Source organism: Camellia sinensis, chromosome 4, assembly GCF_055761805.1.
Source record: "Camellia sinensis isolate YWXY chromosome 4, ASM5576180v1, whole genome shotgun sequence".
Lineage (NCBI taxonomy): Eukaryota > Viridiplantae > Streptophyta > Magnoliopsida > Ericales > Theaceae > Camellia > Camellia sinensis.
The window spans coordinates 74,212,065-74,237,235 of NC_138964.1; the positions used below are offsets into that span (position 1 = coordinate 74,212,065).

Sequence of the window (25,171 nt, forward strand, 5' to 3'; positions counted from 1 at the left end):
GCCACCTGAAGTGGCCGACAGCCAATTTTCTCATTTTTTCAGATATTTTATGTGCCAACTGTGCCAACTGTTGATCACTGAATACATCCTCCATACACGTGTATGGAGGGATGGAAACAAGCTTTGGCTTGCATCTTCCACATAAGGGGAGGTCCCTCCCCCATTTTGGGGGTTCAGAAAATTTGTGAGAAAAATTTCAGTCTATCTCTAGAATTGTCTCTCTCACTCTCTCTCTCTCTCTTTCTCTCTCTATATATATATTGTGCTTGAAAATGACTTTTCTCTACATATTTGCACTAAGACCCTTAGCCAAACACTTTCACCATGGAGCTGAGGTCCCTTGAAGTTTGGTTTGAGGTCTTAAGCTTGGTTTTGGCTCAGAAATTGTGTTGTTTGTTGCTGTGCTTCAAGGGTAAAGCCTTACTCTCTTTTAAGCTTTGCTTTAGTTTATTGTTTGGTCATCTTTACATGCTACTTTGAGGCTCATTTTAACCTCCAAAAAACTCTGTTTTTAAGGTTTTAAAATGGTGGTTTGAACCTTGTTTAGTTAGGGGTTAGTTTCCTCCCTTTACTCTTTGGCTTGTAAAGCCTTTTAAGCCATCTTTCAAAGCTTTTGAAATACCATTTTCTTGGCCTTTTAACCACTGAATTCCAGGGGAATTTCAGTGGTAAAAAGTTTGTTTTGAGATCCAAGAGAGGAGGGGTGGCCTCCCCTTGTTGTGTCTTCTTTGCATGTGTAGATGGCCTAACATGTGAGCATGTTTTTCTACCTTTTTGTGACTTGATCTCAGCATGTTTTTGTTACTGATTTGGCATGCTTTAGCCCTATTTTGAGCCTTCTTAGTCATGTGAGACTTGTCTTGCATTTTTGTAGTGTAAATGGCTTCACTAGCCTTGTGTTTCAAGGCCTTTAACTTGCTTTGCTTGAGTTGTTTGCATGCTATGGCATTGTTTTGCATGTGTTTTCAGTGCATATATCTTTGTCACACTCTCACCTATTCCACTCTTTCATTACTTTTGAGAGTTGTGCTTTGTGCCTTGTTTGTGAGCCAACAAGCGAGCATGCTTTTCTTGCCTTTTGAGCTTCAATTTCAGCGTGTTGTAGCCTCTGATTTGGCATGTTTAAGCTCTCTCCAGAGCTGGTTTGGTCATTTCTACTTGATATTGCGTGCCTCTAGTGTAGTGCTCTTCACTACTTTATTGCTTTTGGCCTTTGAATATGTCTTGCTTGCATTGCTTGCATGATTTAGTGTCATTAGCATGCCATTTCAGCATTGAAATTCTGTAAAGTCCCTCATTTCTTCACTTTTTCCATTTGTTTTGAGGGTTGGTTGACCTTATGCTTGTGTTTAAGCTTGAGATAAAGTTTGTGCTCAACGGCTTGAACTCTCTTTTGAGGGTTCCTCCTAGCCAAAGGCATGAACTCTCTCATGTCTTAAACCATCCTTTGGCTGACCCCTCTCTCATTAGAGGACTTTCACATTGGATAAATTGACTAAAGAATGGATTGGTAATGCTAAAATAAGTAAATAAAATTGAATCAAGTAAAACATGACTAAGATAAGAATGTTGTTTGCATTGCATGTGTTTGGATCGGACGTTAATCCAAACACAAGAAAAGTGGGATGTTTCATACTCGAAGTGATGAAATTTGTCACATTTCTTGGTCATCGTCACCCTTGATCATGCATGATAGGGTGATGGCACTTTGAGTCTTATGTGCGCATTCACTAAGCTTGTACAAGCTTGGTTCTTTGGCTATCATGCATGAAAATGCTTGATTGATGGCTTGAGAGCCAAGTGCCATACTTCTTTGTGCTTGAGACATGATAAGGAGGTTGTAGTACAAACATTTCCTTGCAAATACATTGATGTGCTTCTATTGTTCTCTGTTGCAGCAAGACCAGAAGCCTGGGAAAAGGGGTGGCCGACCGGCCACTTATACTAGCCAACCGGCCACTTGCAGTTGCCGACCAGCCACTTATACTAGCCGACCGGCCAGTTAAGGTGGCCGACAACCACTTTTTGTAACGGACCGGCTGCCAGTCCTCTTCTGTTCAAAAGTGTATCTGAATTGAGGTAGAAAAGTCTGGAAGTTGGTTCAATTTTTAGAGATTAAGGCAAGTGCAAACAGAGGCAACCGATGGCAAAGCGACGGATTTTTGGGAGCACGCAACCAAGCATGCATGTCTCCCTCACCCGCAAGGCCGTTTACTTGCTTTATTTACATTGCTTTAATTAAGTTAGCATAGCTAATTCAATTCAAGTTTTGTAATATTAATTAGCTTAGTATAACTAGTTATTCAATTGCTTTGTAATAATTAATTAGCTTAGCATAATTAATTAGTTGTTTTGTAATAATTAGCTTAGCCTAGTGTAGCTTAGCTTATTTATTTGGACCCTCCTTTGAGAGGGCAGAATGTTGTAATAAGCGTGCTTGTGTGTGTGCATGTCTTCTAACCCCACGTGTTTCTCCCTTTTACTTAACTGCTTTCGATGGTTAGTTTTAGGGCACATTTTGATTAGCATACCTTATGCTTGCATGTTTGCATCATTCATTTGCCTTGCATACACCGGGCTTGGCGCATTACTCAAACTGCATCATATTTCAATACTTATTTGAATGCATGTATCAAATTGTTGCATTCATATGCCATCTTAGGTAGCCGAGCCTATTAGTTGCATTATTGCATGTGTTGCACTAGGCATTTTGTATAGTTAGGATCATGCATATTTCTAACTAGCTTTTGTTTTGGCACGGAGTACACTGTAAGTTTTATGCTTTAGCATACTTGCATGAGTGTGAGTGTTGCCATGATAGCATGCTTGCCATGTGGCTATTTGCTTAAGTGATTAAATTGCATGAATGCTTATGGATGAAGGCTTTGTTGCTTGAATTGGAACAATTCATCAAATATGAGTTTATGCCCACTTTGCGAAGTGGCAAATTATCATATTTTAAGCCCACTTGAGGGTGGCAAATCCTCGTTTTAGCCCACTTGCGAGTGGCATTTTCAAACCATTTTCGAAAACAAGCATAAGTCGATTTGTTTCAAATCTCGCGACTTAGTCTATACTTATATGTTGTGCACATCACATAGTAGAGTTAGCTAATAACCGGAATAAAAACACATGTGTTTATAAAATGACATATCATGTTAGTAGAGGTCGATCCTTTGATTGGACGAGTGGGGGTACTCGTTTAAGGACCTTCCCCTCTCGTACCCAAGTTCCCGAGCCGAGGCAACTTTGGTGATGACGGACACGTGGCCTTTGGCACGAGTCAAGGTTTCCTAAATTTCCCAAAAACAAAATATTTAGGTGGCGACTCTGGAATCTGGCAAAACAGTCCATTTTTGGCACTTTTTTATTCAAAATCGATTTTCCAAAACGATTTGCCAGATTTGGACTCTTTGGTGTTTCTTAGTCTCACAGTGCACTTTGTGAGATTAGATTAAGAACCGTAACAGGAGTCTGAATTGTAGGACCAATTCGTGCCTCTCCAAAAGAGGGGCACGCGAAGAAAGTCGAGTCTACACCTATGAGCAGTCTTCACTCTTTTACCTTTTCTATTTCCGCACTTTGAATCTAGATGTGACACTAGAACCATTGGAAAGTTTGTTTTTGGGGCTTTGATTTAGATATAAGAATAACCCAAAACAGAGTCTGGAGGAGGGAGTTATGCTTATTGAAATTTGAGTACCTGTGTTGGAAGCAAGTCCGTTTGAGCAAACTTTTGACCTCTTCAGTAGTCTATTCAAGTTACAGAGATTCTGGGAGCTTTCTTTCACCACTAGAGCCAAGCTTTGACTGCTCAAGCAATCTGCCTGAAGTGAGCCACTTTAAAGTCACTTTTTGGTCCAAACTGTTATTTCTTTCTTCCTCTTTTTTCTCCCACTCCTCTATACCCGAAACCCTAAACCTCAAAACCTTGGTTTCATTTATTATTCACTAAGAATCCACCATATATCTTGCATTAAAAGTGAAGAACAAGTGAAGATCATCATTTTGACCGATTGGATTACGATTTCTTCAAGGTTTCTCTTTCAATTTGCATCTTCTTGTCTTCTTAAGGTAAGCTACTTCAACTTGGGATATCTATTGTTTGGGATAAATATGTGGCATTTTCCCAGATATAATTATGTAGGAGTTGATTTTTGTGAATTAAAGTGGGTTTGATGAATGAAAAGGGGTTATTCCCCTTGTTTTGGACAAATCATGGTATATTATAGTTGATTATTATTGTTGGTGATATAAATTGACTTTTTAAGTGCAAATGAATGGAAAGCCCTAATTTTTTTTCAAAATCCCTAGTTTTCAAATTTTGATTTTATAATGGTTTTGGACAATTTGACTCTTCAATGTTGAAATTTGATGAATAATTTTGGACAATGGTGTTGAGATACGAGGTTTTTGAATTTTCGTGGATATATGTATTAAGTTTGCTAGATGTTCAAATTGTTGAAATTATGAGATTGGAGAAATTATGTAGTTGTTGGTATTATTAAATGTTGTAGTGAATTGAAGAAACCTCAAGCAAATCGAATTTGAAAACTCATGCACTATGTGCATTATGATTTTATCTTGCGACCTTACAATCTTGTGAATGTTTGAATTTTTTTGAAAGGGGGTAAATAGCGTATGAATCCACGTAATTGAGTTGAATTTTGGGAAATGATTGTGTATTGTATTCGTACTCATGCGAGGGAGTTAAGGTGCCCAATTACCCTGTATTGAGCTTACTGCAGGATGAATGTGACAAAATGTTTTTGGGTGTCCCCTAGTCTTGCCATATTGTAGTTGGTAAAAGTGAAAAAAACAGACGATTTTGGGTGCCCATTCCCTGCCGTATCAATAGTCAGCAAATGCAGGATGTTTTATGTTTATAAATTTATATATGTAAGTATGGTTTTGTGACTCTTACTTGGGACGTATTGACCATCCATAGTTGCAAGTGAGACTTTGAACAGAAATCATGCATTGAGCATTTTTGGTTTTAAAAGAGAAAACATAGATTTGTAACAAGTGTATGGCATGATCATATGTATCTCGATTATTTATATATCTTGTTAATAGTATTTCCTATAGGGTAATAGCTCACCCAAAACTAAGAACATTTCAGGAAATAATGGTGTGATTCCGCCGAAGTTACTTGGCGGTAGATGTGCTTTGACGGGAGCATGAAGGCTCACTGGATGTTACTTGTTGATGCTTTGTAGTTGTTTTGTGGTTTCAAATTGAACGTCCATTTTTGTGTAATCAAGGACTATCCTTGAAAAATGTGTACGCCATTATGGCACTTACTTTTGTATTCCCTTACCACCTGAACTGTTATTATTCATGATTGTATGTTAATAGTCAATGATGTATATTTCACTTGGAATAATACAATGATAAAGAGATTATTTTGGGTAAAAGCCTTTGTTCTTTAATGGATTTAATTATAAAATGGATGATAAATTTTTGGGTGTTACAAAGACACTGAAAGTGGACATTTGGGCAAGTTTCTTTCATCCTCTTGGGATATGTGTTATTTGCATTGTCTTTTAAATAATGCAAATTTCAATGCTTTTCTTTGCAAAATTGTGTGTTTTGTGTGTTCTTCATGAGTATTGCTTAACTTAGTTCATGAATATGATGATGTCCTTAAAAAATTCATTTTTGTCAATAAAAGCTTTGTTTTTTTGGAAATATAATGATTTTATTCATAGAATCTAAGTTAGGTGATATTTATTTTTCAAATCACATAGTTTTAGAATTAGTGAAGGATTTTAGGTCTAATAGTGAAGTTTGTGAATATTAACCACTAAAATCATAAAATAGAAAGTGAGTAGAGGCTCCTATTCAGATTGGGCAAAAGCGGGTGTTATCATTTAATGACCTTCCTTTTTGTACCTAAGCTACTGAACCTAAGAATTTTCTAGTCATGATGGATAGGTCCTATCACGACCCAAACCTGCTCCTATAGGTTTAGTCCGTAACTGGCCAGTAATCCCAGATTACCCGGCCTCAAAGACAAATCAGATAAAAATATTTAATTATTAACGGGGCCAGAAGCGAAAGTAGACTATAAAATTTTGTCCAATGAGCTGTGCGTATATGACATAAATATAAACTCCTCATATAAGTAATAACTCACACCAATCCCATACAAATGATAGAACTCAGCCAAGACCATTCACAACATCAATATTATACAAACTCAAAAGCTTATTTACAATACACGGTCAACAAGACCAGTAAAACAAAAAGGACAAAAGCCTCTTGCATGATGCGTGGTTGGCTGACTCCTCAAAAACTTGGTATCCTTTCACCGGGGCTGAGGTTGCATATCACGCTACTCACAAACATACATATATATATATATATATATATAGAGAGAGAGAGAGAGAGAGAAAGAAAGTGAGATAATGCCAAGTGAATAATACAAAAATGAAGAGGTTAATGAATGAAGCCCAACATAATGTAAGAGCAAGTTTTACAATTCCAAAATGAATTATATTTCATATTCATGTCGAAAGATTTGCAATAACAGAGTCCATCATCCCATAATACATATCTGCTAATTTCCAAAACAATGAATCATATATTCAAAACAATGAATCTTATATTCAATCATATCAATATTTGTTATAACAATTTCCAACATAATGAATCATATATCCAATCGTACCAATACTTGCAATAACAATATCCAAAAAAATGAATCATATATCCAGTCATATCAAAATTTGTGATAACAATATCCGATTGAGTCTTATACGTGGTACATCCAATAGAGTAACATTATAACAATGAGCCGCGGTATTGTTTCCCCCGAGCGAGGGCCAATGGAACCATAATGGGTCAATCAATAATCAATGTGGACTAGGTCTAACATTAGAGAGCTCTGTATTTCAATTAATCCAATCGGACCTCAACCGGTCAATCAATAATCACTGTGGACTATTAAGGTCTAACATCAGAGACTCTGTGTTACAATTAATCCAATGGGCGGTATTGTTTCCCCCAAGCAAGGGTTTATTAACTAATAGGCCTCGATATTGTTTCCCCCAAGCAAAGGTCTATTAATTATTGGGCCACAGTATTGTTTTCCCTCGGGTGAGGATCAATGGGCCATGGTATTGTTTTCCTCAGGTGAGGGTCTAGTAATGGATGCCACAAATACATTTTCAAAAAGGACATTCATTCATAGATATAAAATAAGATTCCAAAATATCATTCTTGAACAATTCAAAATATATTTCGAATGTGTCTTTATAGAGATATTACTCACCTTGATTAATCTGATGGTCCTCTTAACATTCGAACCTATACGGTACACACAACCATTCACATTGGGACACATTCTTTAAACCGAATGGATCTTTCTTCCCTTTTCTAATCATTTACTTATATTGTTTTCTTAGCTTATTAATCCTTAATAGGCCATAATTTATGCTTAAGAAAGCTCAAAAAGTGATAGGGACGAAGATATGAACTCAAAACGCCTTTTGAAAACATGTTGAAAATGAGCTGTTGGCTAGAGTTATCTTTTGGTCACTGGAGCCATCTTCGCTCGAGCCACCACTTGGTTTCTCGAGCCATCTATGAAATTTCTAGGTTTCAAAACCGAAATTTTAGCTTCCAAACACAAATCCAAAGCCGTGGGTCATGTTTGGCTCATTCAAAAACACAAAATTACTTTAGAAAACATATATACATCACCCCTTAAAAACCATTTGCTTTAAAAATCTCATCAATTTGGCAAAATTGAGCTTAAAATCCTCATGTATGCAAGATTTTCGTACTCTTTTCTCAAAACTCAACTCCAAGGTGTGTGAGCTTGCATGTTTCAACCAAACTCTTGAAATTACATGGAAATACATATGTTTGAGCTTAACTTGAAACCATGAGCTTAAAAGTGTTATGAATTGCCAAATTTGAGATCAAAACTTCTATACACGGATCAATTCAACTTCAATTCCCTTCCAAGACTTGCAAAACATAGAGTTAATCTTCAAAACTTCATAATTTATGAATGCATGTAAGGTATGATCCTTAATTTAAACATGACTAACAAAACTCATACTCAAAATGATGGAATACAACAAAACCATGCATGCATGCAAGAATTAATTCTAAATTCACCATCTTTGTTCCATTTCTTGAGTTCAATCACAATTTCCTCTTGAATTCTCATAATTAATGACTTAATCTTAGAAATCAAGGCTCAAAACTTACCTAGAGGCTTTGATTAACACTTGTATTAAGAAATTCTTGAGCTCTTCTCCTTAAATCTTCAAGTCTTCTAGTAATTCCTTCAAGATTAAGCTCTTGGTCTCTACACTTGAGACTCTCTCTCTCTCTCTCTCTCATGAGCTTAACACCATCTCAAAACATATATATAGCCTTGATTAACTTAGGCTTATTAAGCATGATTAAGATTAACCAATCTCAATTTAATCTAATTATTTTGATTCGATTCAATTTGAAATTAAACTTCACAGTAGACTCTAAAAATTACGCTGATTACAATAAATTAATCAATTCCGGTTTCCATTGCCTCTACGGCCCTCAATTTCAGATTAGATGTAGAGATTGTAATAGATTTTTTTACAATCAACAGATAGGCATCCAGAAATCACATAGAACACATACTTAGAATTTAGATTCATTTTAGGCATATAAACACATATATAATTAATGAATTAAAAGCTTAATACGGAAAGGGGTTGTCACAGGTCCATAACTTAGTTTTCATTGTTAAAGGTTTCTTAATTCCCTTTAAAAATTAAGTGGTGGCTCTTTGTTGTTTAAGGTGAGTTGGTACAACATTTGTGTGGGAAACGGGCCTCAGACTCGAAAAAGGTATGGTGCCCACAGTTGGAGACTCTGTTCGGGAATTAAGTTAGATTCAATTGAAAAATTCTATTTTATAAGATTAGTGGGTTAATCATTAAATTGCATTGCATCATTGTGGGTTTGAAAAACCTAGATTCGTTGCATAATATCTTGACACTATTCGGGGGCTATGTTATATCAACAAGCAAGCATCAGATTTTTCTATTAGTACCATTTGATTATCCTCTTGCACTCCATGGTAGCATGAGAGGTATATTGATAGTCATAGCTAATGTACCCTTTTGACTAGGCCTACCTTCACATATGGAAAGTTTTAGCACCTTCCAAACTAGGACAGGATACTTCCCTTTCTTCAATTATATAATTTCCTTTTTTTGTGATTTACAGAATCTTAGATCCTATTTTCAAATTAAGAAACAACAACCCTACCCCAAATAGGCATGGATGCAAATTATGTGCTTATGTGATATCTTGTCTTGAATAGAAATAATTTGACTCTAGGGATTAGCAATCAAAAAGGAATTTATTTGATTCTAGAAAAATATGAGTCTATTTTGGGCAATGATTAGATTCTAAAATGTGGGAGTCTGATAAGGTAATGATTTGATTTTGAGAAAATCTGAGTTTATTCTGGGCAGTGAGTTGATTCTAAAATCTAGGGGTTCAATTTAGACAGTGGTATGATCTTGGTCATGATTCTAGCAATCCGTGGTGAATTAGGGGGTGGTTTCCCAATTTAAAGGATTTGAGTTTGAATTTGAATTCCTCTCTTACTGATCAATTGAAAAACAATTGCCTTTCCAAAATTTAAGCAAAAATACCAATATATATATATATATATATATATATATATATGTCATCAAAGAATAATTTCTTAAAAAAAAAAAAAAAAAAAAATCTCCATCCTAGGTAAAGCGTTGGAGATTATAGAACGTATTTGATTGAATGAAAATCTTTAAGTTATTGACTTTGGGAGAATTTCAATTTTATGAAAAATGGTAGATAAAGAAGTGGTGACCAAGTCTTCCATTTTCAAATAAGTTCCAATTCCCGTGAAAGGTATTTGGTTAGAAGATAATTATTTGATTGAGTACTTGGAACAAAATCAGAAGTTCCTTAGGGAGAAAGAATTTTGAAAAAAAAAAAAAAATCTATGTAGAATTTTCAAAATAATGGAAAGCTTTTGATTCAATAGAAATCTTTAAGTCATTGACTTTGGAAGAGATTTTGATTTTATAGAAAAGTGTTAGACAAGGAAGTGATGCCCAAGTCTTTCTCTAGAAGATGATTTTTGGATTTGACACTTGGAATAAATCTGAAGTTCCTTGAAATTTTTTTTGAAATAAAATCCAAGTAGAACCTTTGGAAATTATGGAAAGTTTTTTATTTGAGATATAGACTTTGGAGGGAATTTTGATTTATGGAAAAGTGCTAGACAAGGAAGTGATGACCAAGTCTCTCACTTTAAATAAAATTTTGAAATTCTTTAGAAGACATTTGACTTGAAAACAATTGTCTGATTGTTCTCTTGAAATAAAATTAGAAGTTCTTTGGGAAATTTTTAAGATAAAAATTGAGTAGAGTCCAAAAATTATGGAAAGTGTTGTCAATTGAGTAAAAATCATTGGGCTACTGACTTTGGAGAAACCTTAATTTTATTGAAAAAATGATGTGTAAGGAAGTGGTGACCAAGCCGCCATTTTCAATAAAATTTTGATTCCTCCATCAAATATTTAGCTAATGGATGATTATTTGATTCATTCTTTGGAATAAAATGTGGACTGAAAAATTTTAAGGAAAAAAAAAAAGGCACTTTACTTTGAAAAAAAAAATAGAAGTTATAATTTAATCATGTGCATTTAGATGGGGTATTGTAGACACCTCATTTTGACTGATCCTAAGACTTCGGGCATTTGCAAGCCTCCCGATAATGAAATGGAAAAATTATGTCTTTTTTAGAATGTTAAGGAATGTTTGGAATGGATGTGTAAACCCTTTTTGACCAAAAACTTACCTTTTTTTTTTTTTTTTTGCAAAAATGACCATTTTACGCCTGAGCTAGTTTTTAGCTGAAATTTTTTATTTTTTTTTTGTAAACCCAAGAAAGAGAAATAAGTTTGGTTGTTCTTCAGTAAAAACTTAGTTTCACTCTACATAAGCACTTAATCACATAAACACATACGGATTACTCCTTTACGATGAAATTCGTCCCACGAACTACCGCGAATTCTTATTGGAATGAGTATTCATCAAGTGCCCTTCGAATAAGGCTTCAAGGAATAATCAGCACAAACAACATCCTAAGTATTCAAATGAACCCATTGTGGAAAAACAACCACTTCCCACAATTCCCAAGTATTCAAATCCCGGTAGCTCTGATACGAAGTTGTAACGTTCCCAAAATATTATCAAAAGAACAACTCAAATTTTCTCCAGCAACATGATCTAGTTCCTAACTTATAACATCCATTTCATAAATGCATACGACATAAAATGCCTCATCAGTAACATCAATCTCTAAAATTTATATTCATTATACTCTACAGATTTACAAAAGTATTCCACATGCAATTATACATTCAACATTTTCTAGAATATAAATCTGTAGCATGTGGCACAACAAGACGAATACAATTTAATGCCCTCATGAGCTACAAGTTCCAAGGCTTGTTCCCGGTTACACAAAATGGCTATCGAAACCCATACATGTACAACCCTCAACTTATCAAAATAACAACAAAAGAACAGAGTGATGTGCCCTCAAACTACACTCCACTCCTCTAACTGGGCGGAATCACCACACCTTTTCCTACACAAAATCAACTAGGGTGAGCACAAAGCCCAGTAGGAAGATCTTAAGAAAGTATATATACATTTTAATAGTCTCTTGAATATATATGCCACGTCATGCCTAAAATATATTTTTTTATCTTTTGGAAATCTCGTACACGATGCAAATTTGAAAACCAACCCACTTAATAACTTCAATATAATTCAAGGGATAGTAAATACGACTCAAGTTATCCTTAGGTTGGTGTCAGCAAGTAGGCATATCATACACTACCGATCGCCACTTTATCGGTTTCTAACCAAAAGGCCTGTGATACCTCATCCACGTGTGTTTTTAATCTTTTACCATGGACACTATCACGACCCAAACCTGTCCCTGTAGGTTTAGCCTCATGACCGGCCAGTAATCTTAGATTACCTATGGCCTCTATTAACAAATCAATTGAATATAAATTATCGGGCTTAGCGGAAGCAAGTTAAAGCATAAAAGTAATCCACTGAGCTATGTATTTATGAAAAGACTTCACATTAAAACTGTACAACCATTCTATAAGTAAGTGCATACATTACAAAAAGTTTTAAAAACAAACATCTAGTCCACAAATCCAAACCTGACAAATCGTACTTACTCAAAATCCCTTATACCAAAAATCAAATTGAAAGTTCAAAACAAAAGGGGTATTAGACTTTGCTTGGCTCCACACGAGTCCAAGTTGGCTCCTTCTCGGAAGCTTTACAAATGACTGACAATGAGGTGACTTTGAGGCAATCTCTATCCTGGATGCTCAACTGGTTCACCTATATATATTCATAAATAGTGAGCTAATGCCCAATGAGTAACAACAGAATAAAAAGGTTATGCGAATGAAGTCCTATAACATTACAAATATCAATTTCACATTCGTAGTCACTCTCGACATCAATAGCCATTTCATTCAAATCATGTGGCACTTCTAGTAGAGTAACAATGCTTTAATAACAATGGAACCATAAGGGTTATTCAATGGGACCACGATCGGTCTAACATCAGAAATTTATGTGTTTTGATTGATCAGATGGGCCATGGTATTGTTTTCCCCCGAGCGAGGGCCAATAGGCCATGGTATTAATTTCCCCCAGGCAAGGGCCTGCACTAAAGGATGCCACATTTACAAATTCAAATGGCACTTCATTCATTAAGGAAAATAGCATTTCAATAAACCATTCCTTCAATCATCGTAACGTTTCAATAATCTATTCAATCATTAATGCATCGATTTCAAAAATGATAACAGTTTTGAAAGTGGATATAATATGAAGATATCTTTATAAAGTTACTACTCATAGTGGGTTACGTGGTCACTAGGCCTTAGACGTCCACTTAAACAAAACACATAACAAAAACACAATTGAAGTACCATTGAATAACTATTTCACTTTAATTCAACTTTCCTCATGTGTTTCTAACGCATTCCATGTTTATATGAGTTCAATTGGTGCTGAAGAGTACTAGAAATGACATGAGGATGCAATTATGCACTAAAAAGAGTTAGTTAAAATTTGCTGAAAACAGGGTCTTCGCTTGAGCGTAGCTTTGGTCGCTCGAGCAGTTTGCAAAACTCTGTAAAAGTACTGGTTGCATGATGAGCGAGATTTCTATTGCTTGAGCACAGAGTTTGCCGCTTGAGCTACTGTGCAATTCTCGGTAAAACTTTCGGGAGCTCAATTTTTACGCTCGAGTGACACTTTCTTCGCTCGAGCGAACAAGTCGAATTCTAGAATTTCCATGAAATGCATGAAACCATGGATAACCTTCAAGTTCATGTCTCCTAAGCTTCATGCATGTATGAATTTCATGAATTTCAACTCAAATTATGCATGCTTGTACATAATTCAACCCAATCCTTCCAATTCAAGCTAATTCATGCCCTCATTGTATAATGCCATGCAAATAACTCAAAAACTAAGTGAATCCATCTTCTACAAATTTATCTACAAGGATTCAGGGAGAATTCCATATGTAGAGTATGAATTCAAGTGTCTTAGCTTAATTCTCCAAGTCTCCTCCAATCTTCTACAAATTCCCCTTGTTCTCTCTCTAAGTGTTGTGTTCACCCTCCTTCTCTCTCAAAATCCCGGCTCATATGTTGTATAATGTGAGTTCAAGAAATGAATTAGGGTTATATAGGGTGTGATTAGCTTAGCCTAATTAAGCTTGCTTATGAATAATTAATCCTACTCAATTTTGATTGATTCTAATTATTTTGGTTTGAATCAAATTTTGACGAAATTTGCCATAAAATTCTAAATATTCTAATTAGCCTATTGGGTTTATCAATTTTGGTTTCTAAAACCATTCAGGCTTTCAATTTTTGGTTCTAAGTCAATAAGTGAATAGATATTCCATGTAAAAACAGATAACTGCAAAATTAAGTATGCAATCACATTTTTAAACAGACAATCATGGAATTAAGCTTATTTAAACAATATAATATAATAGTACGGAGGTTGGGGTCGTCACAGTCCCTCCCCCTTAGAAAGTTTGTTCTTCCAAACTTAAGTTACCTTCAGATATCTCTGCCGCATCTCATCTTCTTTTTCCCAAGTGGCCACTTTTCCATAATGTTCTTACCACTCGACTTTCACCATAGGAATAGTTTTGTTCCCCAATTGCTTCACTTGCCGATCAATGATTTGCACGGGCCATTCTTCATGAATCATATTCTCATCTAAAGCAATCCGATCTCTAAGGTATCCACAAAGCATGGTTCCATGGAATACATTCACTACAAGAAAATGCATTTTTTGCAACGCAACAAAATATGTTGCTAAAAGGGAAAATTCGTTGGCAAAGAGTTTTGCCGACACACAAAGCTACGTTGGCAACCCGTAGGCAAAAGTGAGTTGGCAAAAGTTTTTGCCGACAAAATTATCATTGTGTTAGTAAAAGTAATGCCTTTAGCGACGAACATAGTCGTCGCTAAAAGCCTCTATCCAGCGTCGGCAATTTACCTTGTGTTGGTAAAAGTCATTCAAATATGATGATTGTGTGGCACTTTTCGCAACACAAATTTGCATGGGCAAAAAATATACTTTTAGCAACAACATATGCGTCGGCAAAAGTAAACTTTTGGCGACACATTTACGTCGGTAAATGTTGCCATTTGCCGACCATTTGTTTGTCGCTAAAGCTTTACTTTTGGCAATGACAAATTGGCATTGGCAAAAAATACACTTCTACCAACACAATATGAGTGGGGAAAAGTAACTTTTAGCGACACATTTACGTCGGTAAATGTTGCCATTTGCCAACGATTTGGTTGTCAATAAAGCTTTAGTTTTGGCAACGACAAATTGGCATTGGCAAAAAATACACTTTTAGCAACACAATATGAGTGGGCAAAAATAAGCTTTTGGCTACACATTTACCGACAAGTTATTTGTCGAGAAAGCTTTACTTTTTAACAACGACAAATTTGCAGTGGCAAAAATAATTGAAACTCATTTATATTTTTTTAAAAGATTTACAGATTTACAAGAGGCATCCCTCAGGCACCACTATAACAAACTAATAACATTGATATGAAATCACACAAAATACCCCCTCCATACCCCCTCCATACCCTTCCACCCAAAACACCAGCAGTTGCCCGAACTTACACCTAATGACAACCCCCAGTAATGAAAACTTGATCTATTACAAATTGGACAAAAAGTCCTGCACCCTTCCAAACATCAACAACACCAGCAAACATCCAACAACAACATAGCAGCACCTCATCGTAACAAACACCATCACAGCAGCATCACCACAGCATCTCAGCAACAGCAACAACATCACAGCAGCACCAGAAAAATAGCAGATTAGTAAAGCAGATCAGCAAACTGATTCAACACAGATCATCACCAATTCAGAAAACCATTTCAACTCAGCAACCCAAACAAAATCATATAACCAAATCAGAATTGACCCAACAGTTTACCTCATTTACCAAAACAGCCAGAAAACAAATCAAACAAAACCAGCAACAAAACAACTCAACCAAATCAGAAATCAGGACAAACAGATCGCATCAATCAAAAGCTGCATCAGAGGCAGAGCACACAGAACAGAGCCAATCAGCACCAGATTCAACGCAACACAACATCATGGCACAAAAGTATCCACCAAACAAGCTTGAATAATCACCAACCATTTCCACACCTTAAAGATTTTGACTCACCCATTTTATATTTGAGACAATCTCATGAATGGAGTCGAAACACCCTATATGATAAGACTTCAACCATTGTAATTGTCATTTTACTAGGATTATGTTGCTCAAGAAGGGTTTCCCATGTATGAACAAAGTACTGATGATGATAGCCACAGTAATTGTCAATCATTGTCTGATGATAATTGTGGAAGTGATGATATGTTATCAGATTCTGAATCTGATAATAGTGATGGATCTCAATCTATTGGTATGGGTAAGGGAAAGGGTAAGGGTAAGAAAAGACAGTTTGGGGTTGGCATGTTATTTCCTAGTATTGCCATGTTTAGAGATGCCTTACGGGACTATGCTGCTCAAGAAGGGTTTCAGCTTGTATGGGAGAAGAATGAGAGAACAAGGATTTCTGCTCACTGCGGTAGCCAGGGCTGTCTGTGGAGAATTCATGCCTTTCTATTGCCTGATGGCATCACTTTTAAGATCAAGACAAATGCTGTAAAATTTTAAAAAGACCAATCACAAAGCTGTGTATCACAAAACATCAGTCATTAAATGTGTGATCCCAACCTCTACAAAAACCACTAAAGAAAAGTTATGCACTTGTACCTTAAGTCGATTATCAAATTTGGAGACGACAATTACTCTATGTCTAAATGTTGGTTCACTTTCTGTTAGTCCTCAATCTGTAAGGACCAAGTTTTACATATGAATTAGCCAATCCTGAAAAACAATTCCAGACTTGTAGTTATTATGCATATACTTGGAATATTTGCTATGGTTTATAAAGGTAAATGCTGTAGCTTGAGCCAACCATTTAAATCTAAAGGCTTGAGGTCAGCTGCTGAGATAACTTCCACCAAGGCATAAGCAACAACTGGCTCCGCCTCATACACACAGGACGAGTTTTCTAACATATGAAATAATTTAAAGATTAGAAAACCTTCAAGCATCTAGAAAAGGAAGAAATGACAACATAGAATTATCAAACTCATGTAATAAGCGACAACAACACCAGAATGTTCAAATTTCAAAGAAACTTGCACAAATAAAGTAATTTGTTGCAATAGCAAAAGAAACTATGAACTATGCTCATCCAACCCCAAAAAAAGGAGAGAGAGAGAGAGAGAGAGAGAAGAATACCAAGATCTATCCTTTTCTGAATCCTCTACTGCTAATGTAAAAAGTCATATTTTGAGAATTAAACATCTCCCTAAATATGTTTGAAGGTCAAATGAATACACCACAGTCTAGTCTAAAAATAAGAACATACTAGTTGTTACCTTCCCTTCAACATGCATGCCCAACAGGTGCAACTTCACCCACATTCTGAGACCCATTCTCTTCCTTAGTTTCACCGCAAGTATTGTACTCATATCATCTAAAGTGTATTAGAGATCTAGTGCCCATGATAGGCAAAAAAACAAATGACATTGAACTATATCGGTCCTCATACTAGTCACTATCCAATAATTCAAACTGATAGAATGCTGTACCATATATAGTTAACAAATTATTGTAAGAACTAATACTGAATCAAAACAAGCCTTTAATTGGAAACTAGGGAGTTCTTAAAAGAAATTCACCAAGTGGAGCTGAGAAGTATCATGAAACCTGCCTAACTAGAATAGCAGGATCTAAGAACAATAGGAATTTCCATCACCATGTTTGTCATCCATCAATTGTTCAAACAGCCCTCAAAACTATACAATTCTTAGTAACTTTTAATCCATCAGGTTAACAGAAGTTAAGTAAAAATTCAAACTAATTCACTGGTTGTCATGTTTACACTAGGAGAGTAAGTTATATAAAAACACTCAATTCAAGTACACCACAATGTTTACCAAGCTAACCTTATACCAATGCACTGGAAACAGTAAAAGTAACTAGGCATTGAGATTGTCCATACACCACAATGTTCACTGATGGCTCTCTTCGTTGCTTTAGAATGTGACTGGTGCACTGAAATATGAAACAAAGTCGAATAATTTCACTCAGAACCATTAGTGGCAAATTTATTACACTCAAATCATTAAATTAGTCATGAGAAAGTCAACAAAATGCTTCTATAATGAAGGTACCAGTAAATAAGATCAGAAACATTGACCTCCTTCCCCCACCATCTGCTAATGGGGAAAGAAAAGAAAAAAAATATATATATATTCATCCCTACAATAAAATACCCGAGTAATGCACAATTAAAATATTGAGATTGTTAACCATCCATGAAAGATATTGTGGATTTGGTTTTTTTCTTTCATTGTTGATCAGAAAAAGGACATCAAGCATTGGAGTTATGTTATATGTTATGGGATAGGCCTGCATGATAAGTTATATTGCTCTTGTGTCATGATGCATGTTTGGTGTTTTTTTTGTGAACATGTCATACTTGCCAAACAAAAAACTACATACGAATTATCGTAGTCAAGAGATTCAGAAACAACAGACCTTGAGTATTAAGCCCCTCGCTGACCTCAAAACATTCAACCAATGGATCTTCTGGAAGAGATCTACAAAAAGGCTGGCAGGAACCCCTGCATAACTAGCCCTACATTCTCGACCACTCTAACAGAAACGTATAGAAGACATTCTCGGGGACCAAAAAAAAAAAAGGGTGAAAAGGATAACGGAAAGATAACGGAATATCCAGCCTTCAAAAAATACCAGTAATTGATGATAAGATTCATCTAGTCATAACAAGACTAAAACTTAGAATGTCAGATAATACTTTGTAATAATAAGATAGTGTGGTTACTTTGTGGATGTTGCTCCTCTATGACCTGAGCTAAAATTCAAACTAATTCTTGTTTTGTTTCACTCAATACTCTTAATATAGCTAGACGGCGATCAATACTGATTCATCTCCCAATACTGCTACTAAAACCTTAAATGCACATTTTCAACAGATGATTTGCACCCTTGTCGATCCTATTGTATTTTTCTACTCAAATATAATCTTGTTCTGACATAAAGTAGATTTGTCACAAAAGATCCATCCCATGAATCAATTAGCTCAAGCTATCTAAAATAGGTATGACTTTGTACCTGTCATTACATATTCTGGAGCAGCATAGCCATATGTTCCAACAACCCTTGTAGAAACATGCGTTTTGTCTCCTTGGGGCCCGACTTTTGCCAGACCAAAATCTGAAAGCTTTGCATTATACTCCTGTGAAAAAAATCCTTTTTAATAGCAGTTTCAGTAAAGCAAAAGACTTGATACATTTGTTAATAACGGTTTCAAGAATGCTTTTTTGGATTGGTTGGGATATTAGAGAGAGAGAGAGAGAGAGAGAGAGAGAGAGAGGAAAAGGAGAAAGAAGAAGTAAATATCATAACAGAACAATGAAAATAGCTTTGACCGTTTCTACAAACACATGGAGTACTCACCAGAACAGTTGGATCAATTATTGGTTCAAACAACTAGCAAAAACCCAACATGTAAAAATTGAAAATAACAGAAGAAAATTGAGAATCGGAGCAACACCAAATGCCTGCAATATGTGAATGAATCTGCATAGGTATACATACATACATATATATAATTACATATGATTACCTGCATCATAAACAAAACTGGTTCTAGGAATAGTGTTGGGAGTGTCTTTGGAAGCAGAAGGCTTGCAAGTACTTCTAACACTCTTCCTAAAAACTGCCCAACACCCACACTTGTTGTTCTCCATTGGAGCTCCCTCCACTAACTCAACCTTCCATGGGTTGATTTGATTTTAAGTGCAGCTTGTAGCAAATGAGTAGCAGTGTGATGAACCTGCCAAAAGAGCAAACAAGGTTCACAAAAAGTCAAATAGAGTTTCGAGATAGAAAAATAAACTAACAAGCACTACTGTAGAAGTTCGCATCATTAAATATGCAGACAAGTGCAGATAAGTTAATTATACTGTAAAGTGTTAGTAAGATGAACTCATGTTCGACCATTATCCCTCCAAGCAAATAACATAAATTATCATACTCCTTGATATGATTGTTTACTGTTTGGTTGACGCATACCAGGTCTTTGGTTATTGGTCTAAGGTGATGAAAAAATTAGTACAACTGGGTGTACATACCAATCACTCTTAACAATGGCAAGGGTTGATTTAGTATTTATACTCATGAATCATGATAACATTTGAAGTCTGCAACCCCAGATAAAGTTGACAAGTAGGTTCACGTAACAATACCTGGCCCCTTTGTATGACAATAGGTAAAGCAAGTTGTATTAAATATAAGAATAAAGGGGATGCTGGCCATGTTTGGAAAAGGTTAAACTATAATAATCGTAGACATATTGATATAAAAGACAACAAAAAAACAAACACCCCCCCCCCCCAAAAAAAAAAAAAAACAAAAAAAAAACCAAAAGGAAAAACTGCTAAATACTTACACAAGTAAAGAGAATTCACAAAATCTACAAAATTGATCAAGGTTAGAAAAAACTTTCCCACTCAATCAACTAAACAACACAGTCACACACACATACACACACACAAAAAACTCGTAATCCCACACTGGTTTTTTTACATGTTGAAACACCCTCATTTTTACCTCCCTCCGTAAAAGCCACAGCAAACACAGAGGAGCCAAATGTCATCTCTTGCATACGCTTCCACACCCTTCCGTCATCATCCAAGCATGATCCCTACCACATCTCTATGGAAAACCCACTCCATTCCAAACAAAGCCAAAATCAGCCCCTACAAAACTCCAGCAACATTACAATGCATAAAGTCAAATGAGAGAGAAATTACAATAATCCGTAGCCTCCTAATAAGATTGGCAATCATAAGAATATTCTCATAGACTGCATTCAAAGAAAAAGGTCACCATGGATGAAGCCCCAACAACTTAAATGTCATTCCAAGGAAAAGTCCTCATATTAACCACAAAAGCCCCATAATAGGACTTTAAGTCAAACCTCCTTTTCTTATCTTCAACTCACCCCAAAGTATATTGCTCCCCAACACTTCTAATACCGTACAACATATTGAGAAGATTAATCAACTGTTCCACTTTCCAATCTTGCACATTCATTATCAACCCACCATCTCAAAAAAATAACAAAACTATCTGCACCTGAGACATTATATGCTAAGCAAGCATCTTTATCAACAGTCAGGAGAAATACAGAAGGAAAGGCTCTCTCCACTACATGAAAATGACACCACTTATAAGCCAAAACTTTCCTCCATCCCCACCTCGAAACTAGAAAATCTCAAGAACTACCATATTTAGCTGACACCACCCTTTCCACCGATTTACGAGGAGGTAGCAAGAATTTTTTTATCACGGGAAAATAGATTCAGAAATCACATATATAACATATCTCGTGGGATTGATTTCTATTTGTCTGACTCAGATAAAATAAAAACATTGAAAATATTAACAAATAAACTTAGTGTGGTACAATAGGTTAGGTTGTATGTGCAATAATTCCTAATACCAAGTTAAACAATATGTGCAGTACTAAGATATTAGCAAAACGAATCCTCAATAAAACAAACCAATGTTTTGATTAAGTGCCTTTCCCTTTTTTCTTGATATTATACACGTGAGGCCATGCATTGCCAGTGCTTTTAGAAATACGACCCCTCGATAACAAAATACATATAGTCAAAGGGTAACACATAAGACACTGTGGTTTAGTCTTGGTTAAGTGCAATAAAGTAATTGTTCAATGAGAGAAAATATCTATTTTGGACCACCCCAGAACTTTAACTATACACCATCAGAAAACATATGGGGATGGATGTGAAGCTATACCTATATCAAACTTTTTGCTGTCAATATCAATATTGACACCAATAATTCTTGAGTGCAAAAAAATAATTGTTCAATGAGTGAATAAAGACAACGTATTGGACCACCCCAGAACATGGGGGGATGGATGTGAAGCTATACCTATATCAAACTTTTTGCTGTCAATATCAACACCAATAATTCGTGAAGCACCAGCTGCTTTTGCGCCCTCTGCCACCTATCAAGTAATACTCTTATTATTTATGGCATGCAAGTATGGCAGTCAGCACAAGAAAATATGGCCAGATGGATGAAAAACTCACTGCAAGGCCAACAGTCCCAAGGCCAAAAACAGCAACAATGGAACCTGGTTCTACTTTTGCTGTGTTCCAAACTGCTCCAAGACCTAAGTGACAACAAATATATAATACATTCAATTAGATAATTGAATATTAGATTACAAATGATAGTAATTTAAATTAAGAAGCCATAAACCGCTATCATGTCATTAACAATAGCTGCGGCATATAATATTTGATAGGACACCATCACAAAATTATCCTACATTTTCAAAAAAGTGCAAAATATCGGATATCTTAGCAACAATCCCATGATTTCATTCCGAAAAAGTAAATGGTACAATGAGCTCTAAGCAATTTGCAGTTATACAGTATACGAACAGAACACCGTAGACTCTCTCAGCAAGACACCTCAGTAGCACACACATTTCAGTAGCATATGCAAAAAATGCATTATACCATTGGATTCAAATCTCAGCAAGCCGGTAGAACTGAAACCAAGCACATAGGATTTGTGGGAAGGTAAAACTTATTATGAATACACTTTATCAGCTAGTAAGAAGATTAACCCCTAGAGTGTAAAACCATTTATATTTGGAAGCAAAAGAGTTGCTTACCAGTGGGAACACCACAACCAAGAAGGCACACTTTCTCCAAGGGGGCATTTAGATCAATCTTTGCAACACTAACATCATGGACACCAGTATACTGACTAAATGTCGAAGTTCCCATAAAATGATAAATGGAAGTTCCATTGACGAAGAAACGACTCTTACGGTCAGTCATCATGACTCCAACTCCAGTGGCAGCCCTAACTTTGCCACATAAATTTGTCTTCCCCAATTTGCAAAACTTGCATTCCCTACATTCTGCCTGGTAACAAGGTATGACATGGTCTCCGAGCTTAACTTCAGTTACACCTTCGCCAACACTCTCTTCAATCCTGTTATCAGAACATTTCAACCATACTCTCATCTTCTAGCATCAAAGACACCACAATTTTTAATAAACTGACAAGAAGAGCACAGAGTACATACCCAGCAGCTTCATGACCAAGAATACATGGAAAAAGACCTTCAGGATCCTGCAATATTTATTTTCCAACTCACAAGACAATAATGAATATTATAGAAATCTGAACCATACTAGAAATAATAAACATAAAAACCAAAACCTGAAAGCCATAAAATACCTGAAGCTTCCAAGCTAACAATTACTGAAACCAAAGAAGTAATGCTAGTGATGAAATAAAATGCAGGTGTTAAACTATCAATTCCTTATCCCGCTCCCTTCCTTCCCATTATCCCATTCAAAAAGCCAAGAAGATAAGCATCAACCACTAAGTATCAAATATAATAGGCACATGGGAATATTGAGAGATATGAAGTCCACTACTGTGTGTTATGAAAATAACAAGTCAACTCAATAAAGCATCATGATTCATGATTGCAATTTTTTAGAGTAGATAGTATATCCTCAGGGGGGGTATTTGTAATTTTGCTAAACCTCGAGGGGGTATATGTAATTTGCCCTATTTAAAACCGTATCGTTAACATTCAAGTACTGCACAAAAAATGAACCGTACCCTTTGCAATGCAACCAACCAATGTAACAATGCAAGCTGTTACAGAATTTTACAAAAATAATAAAAGAATCTGTTTTTATATGTCTGTGGTCCTATTGTGCATGGAGTGATCCTACTGTTAAGAGTTTCTCTATCAAAATGACTTCCATCAATACAAACTCTGGTTCTACTCTTGCATTTTATTGTTTTGCTTGTTTAAATCAACTTATAAGCAAAATTTTAGTTCCCAATTCTTCTCTCCAAATATTAATGCAATATCTCATTAATTTTCAAATTGGGTGTTCTTCATGAATTCCAGAAAACAACAAAATAAAAAAATATATGTTGTCTGATGGCAAAAAGAATGTAATAGATAAAGATTAACAATTCCTTGCAGAGAAACTTACAGCTATGGAGTCTTTTATGTCAAAAGCATTGAAAAAGAAGTCAATTACATTGTTACAGTACAATTTTTTTCTTTAGCTCCTTTTCTACTATTTCTATACGATGAAGCAACAAATGGGTATACCTAGCAAAAATTATAGCGATCCCGGTCTTTCCCCGTTTGATTATTATATCCGGACTTAGGTTCCGTAGATTCTGTCATTGTATAATTGTTGTTGTTGTTGTCCCTTATTTTCTCATTTGGAATTATAGGATGTGTTTGGGCAGGTTTGTTTCAGGTTGGTAGGGTTTAGAAACCAAGTGTTGCTGTCCAATTTTGGATCTTCGCTCGAGCGAGGAGTTTGTCGCTCGAGCGAGATGTTGTTTTAGTTCTTCGCTCGAGCCGGGGTTTGGTTGCTCGAGCGAGAGTTTGCGTCTGGCTTGGACCAGTAGCTTTGCATTCTTGGCTCGAGCGAGATTTTCTTCGCTCGAGCGAGTTAGTTCATTTTTCGCTCGAGCGAGAGTTCCTTCGCTCGAGCGTGTGTCTGGTTACAGACCTGAGGGTTTGAGTCCTTCGCTCGAGCTAGATTTCTTTCGCTCGAGCGAGCTTTTGGGTTGTTGGCTCGAGCATGGCTTCATTGGCTCGAGCGTAGTTTTTCTGTGTCTGGTCGCTCGAGCGACCAAGTCTTCGCTCGAGCGAGCCTGTCAGGTTTAAATAGGCAGCAACGTGTTTCAGATCTGTTTTTCTTGCACTTTCATATTCCAAAACCCTAGTTACGAGTTCTCTCTCCCTCTACACACCTTCTCTCTTAGGATTGATCTACTTAGGGTGTGTTTCTACCCTAGATCCTTCATTAAAAAGATAGAGTGAGTCGAGGGCTTCCATTTAATCTGAATAGTTGGCGATTTGGAGCACTTTGGTATTTGGATATCATCTCTGTCTTCTCCATTTGGGTTGTTGTCTTCGAGGTAGGGATTTCCTACTCCATCTTATAAGTTTTGTTCTAAGTTTTAGTATTTTGATATGTTGGGGGTACTTTGGTAATTTTGGGGAAAACCCTAGTTGTATTAATTAACTAATTTGTATAATTAATTTAAGGGAATTGGGGAATTTGGTTAAATTCATGAAATTGGGAAATTTATTGATTAAATGGTGTAGTTGGATGATTTAAATCACTCGCCTATGGAATTGTTGATATATTTATTTCCAAGTTTAGAAATAACTGTTTTGGGCTATCGGTGGAGGATAGTCGTGATTGATGTAGACAATGCATGTGGATTAGGTATAACTGAAACTAATCACATTAGTTGAGTCATTAATTTTGACTGTTGAATTAATACAGACATTATGTGTATTGATTGTGTGA

General features: G+C 35.9%; 1 protein-coding gene across 4 annotated transcripts; it reads right to left on the minus strand.

Moving 5' to 3' along the window:
• Window positions 1-15,098: 15,098 nt before the first annotated feature.
• LOC114296801 (alcohol dehydrogenase class-3-like) lies at window positions 15,099-23,255 on the minus strand. Of its 4 annotated transcripts, XM_082925161.1 has the most exons (10): window positions 22,894-23,255; window positions 22,474-22,799; window positions 21,881-21,963; window positions 21,720-21,795; window positions 20,367-20,515; window positions 19,381-19,590; window positions 18,867-18,990; window positions 17,675-17,783; window positions 16,636-16,731; window positions 15,099-16,544 (listed from the first exon to the last, which is right to left on the minus strand). In XM_082925161.1, exons 2-5 carry the CDS (start codon window positions 22,643-22,645, stop codon window positions 20,472-20,474), a joined length of 375 nt encoding a protein of 124 aa, XP_082781287.1. In that variant the 5' UTR covers window positions 22,646-22,799; window positions 22,894-23,255; the 3' UTR covers window positions 15,099-16,544; window positions 16,636-16,731; window positions 17,675-17,783; window positions 18,867-18,990; window positions 19,381-19,590; window positions 20,367-20,471. The 4 variants fall into 4 exon arrangements, with proteins under 4 accessions (XP_082781287.1, XP_082781286.1, XP_082781288.1 ...); XM_082925160.1 differs by having other exon boundaries at window positions 16,636-17,783; XM_082925162.1 differs by lacking the exon at window positions 20,367-20,515 and having other exon boundaries at window positions 16,636-17,783.
• Between the last annotated feature and the right edge of the window lie 1,916 nt (window positions 23,256-25,171).

Excerpts from the sequence above, each read along its gene's own strand:
- LOC114296801 (XM_082925158.1), bottom strand. The coding sequence starts at position 22,645 with ATGATGACTGACCGTAAGAGTCGTTTCTTCGTCAATGGAACTTCCATT. Across the intron at positions 21,964-22,473 it reads TGGTTGTGGTGTTCCCACTG|GTCTTGGAGCAGTTTGGAAC; the intron begins GTAAGCAACTCT and ends GTTGTCACTTAG. Across the intron at positions 21,796-21,880 it reads TTGGGACTGTTGGCCTTGCA|GTGGCAGAGGGCGCAAAAGC; the intron begins GTGAGTTTTTCA and ends ATTACTTGATAG.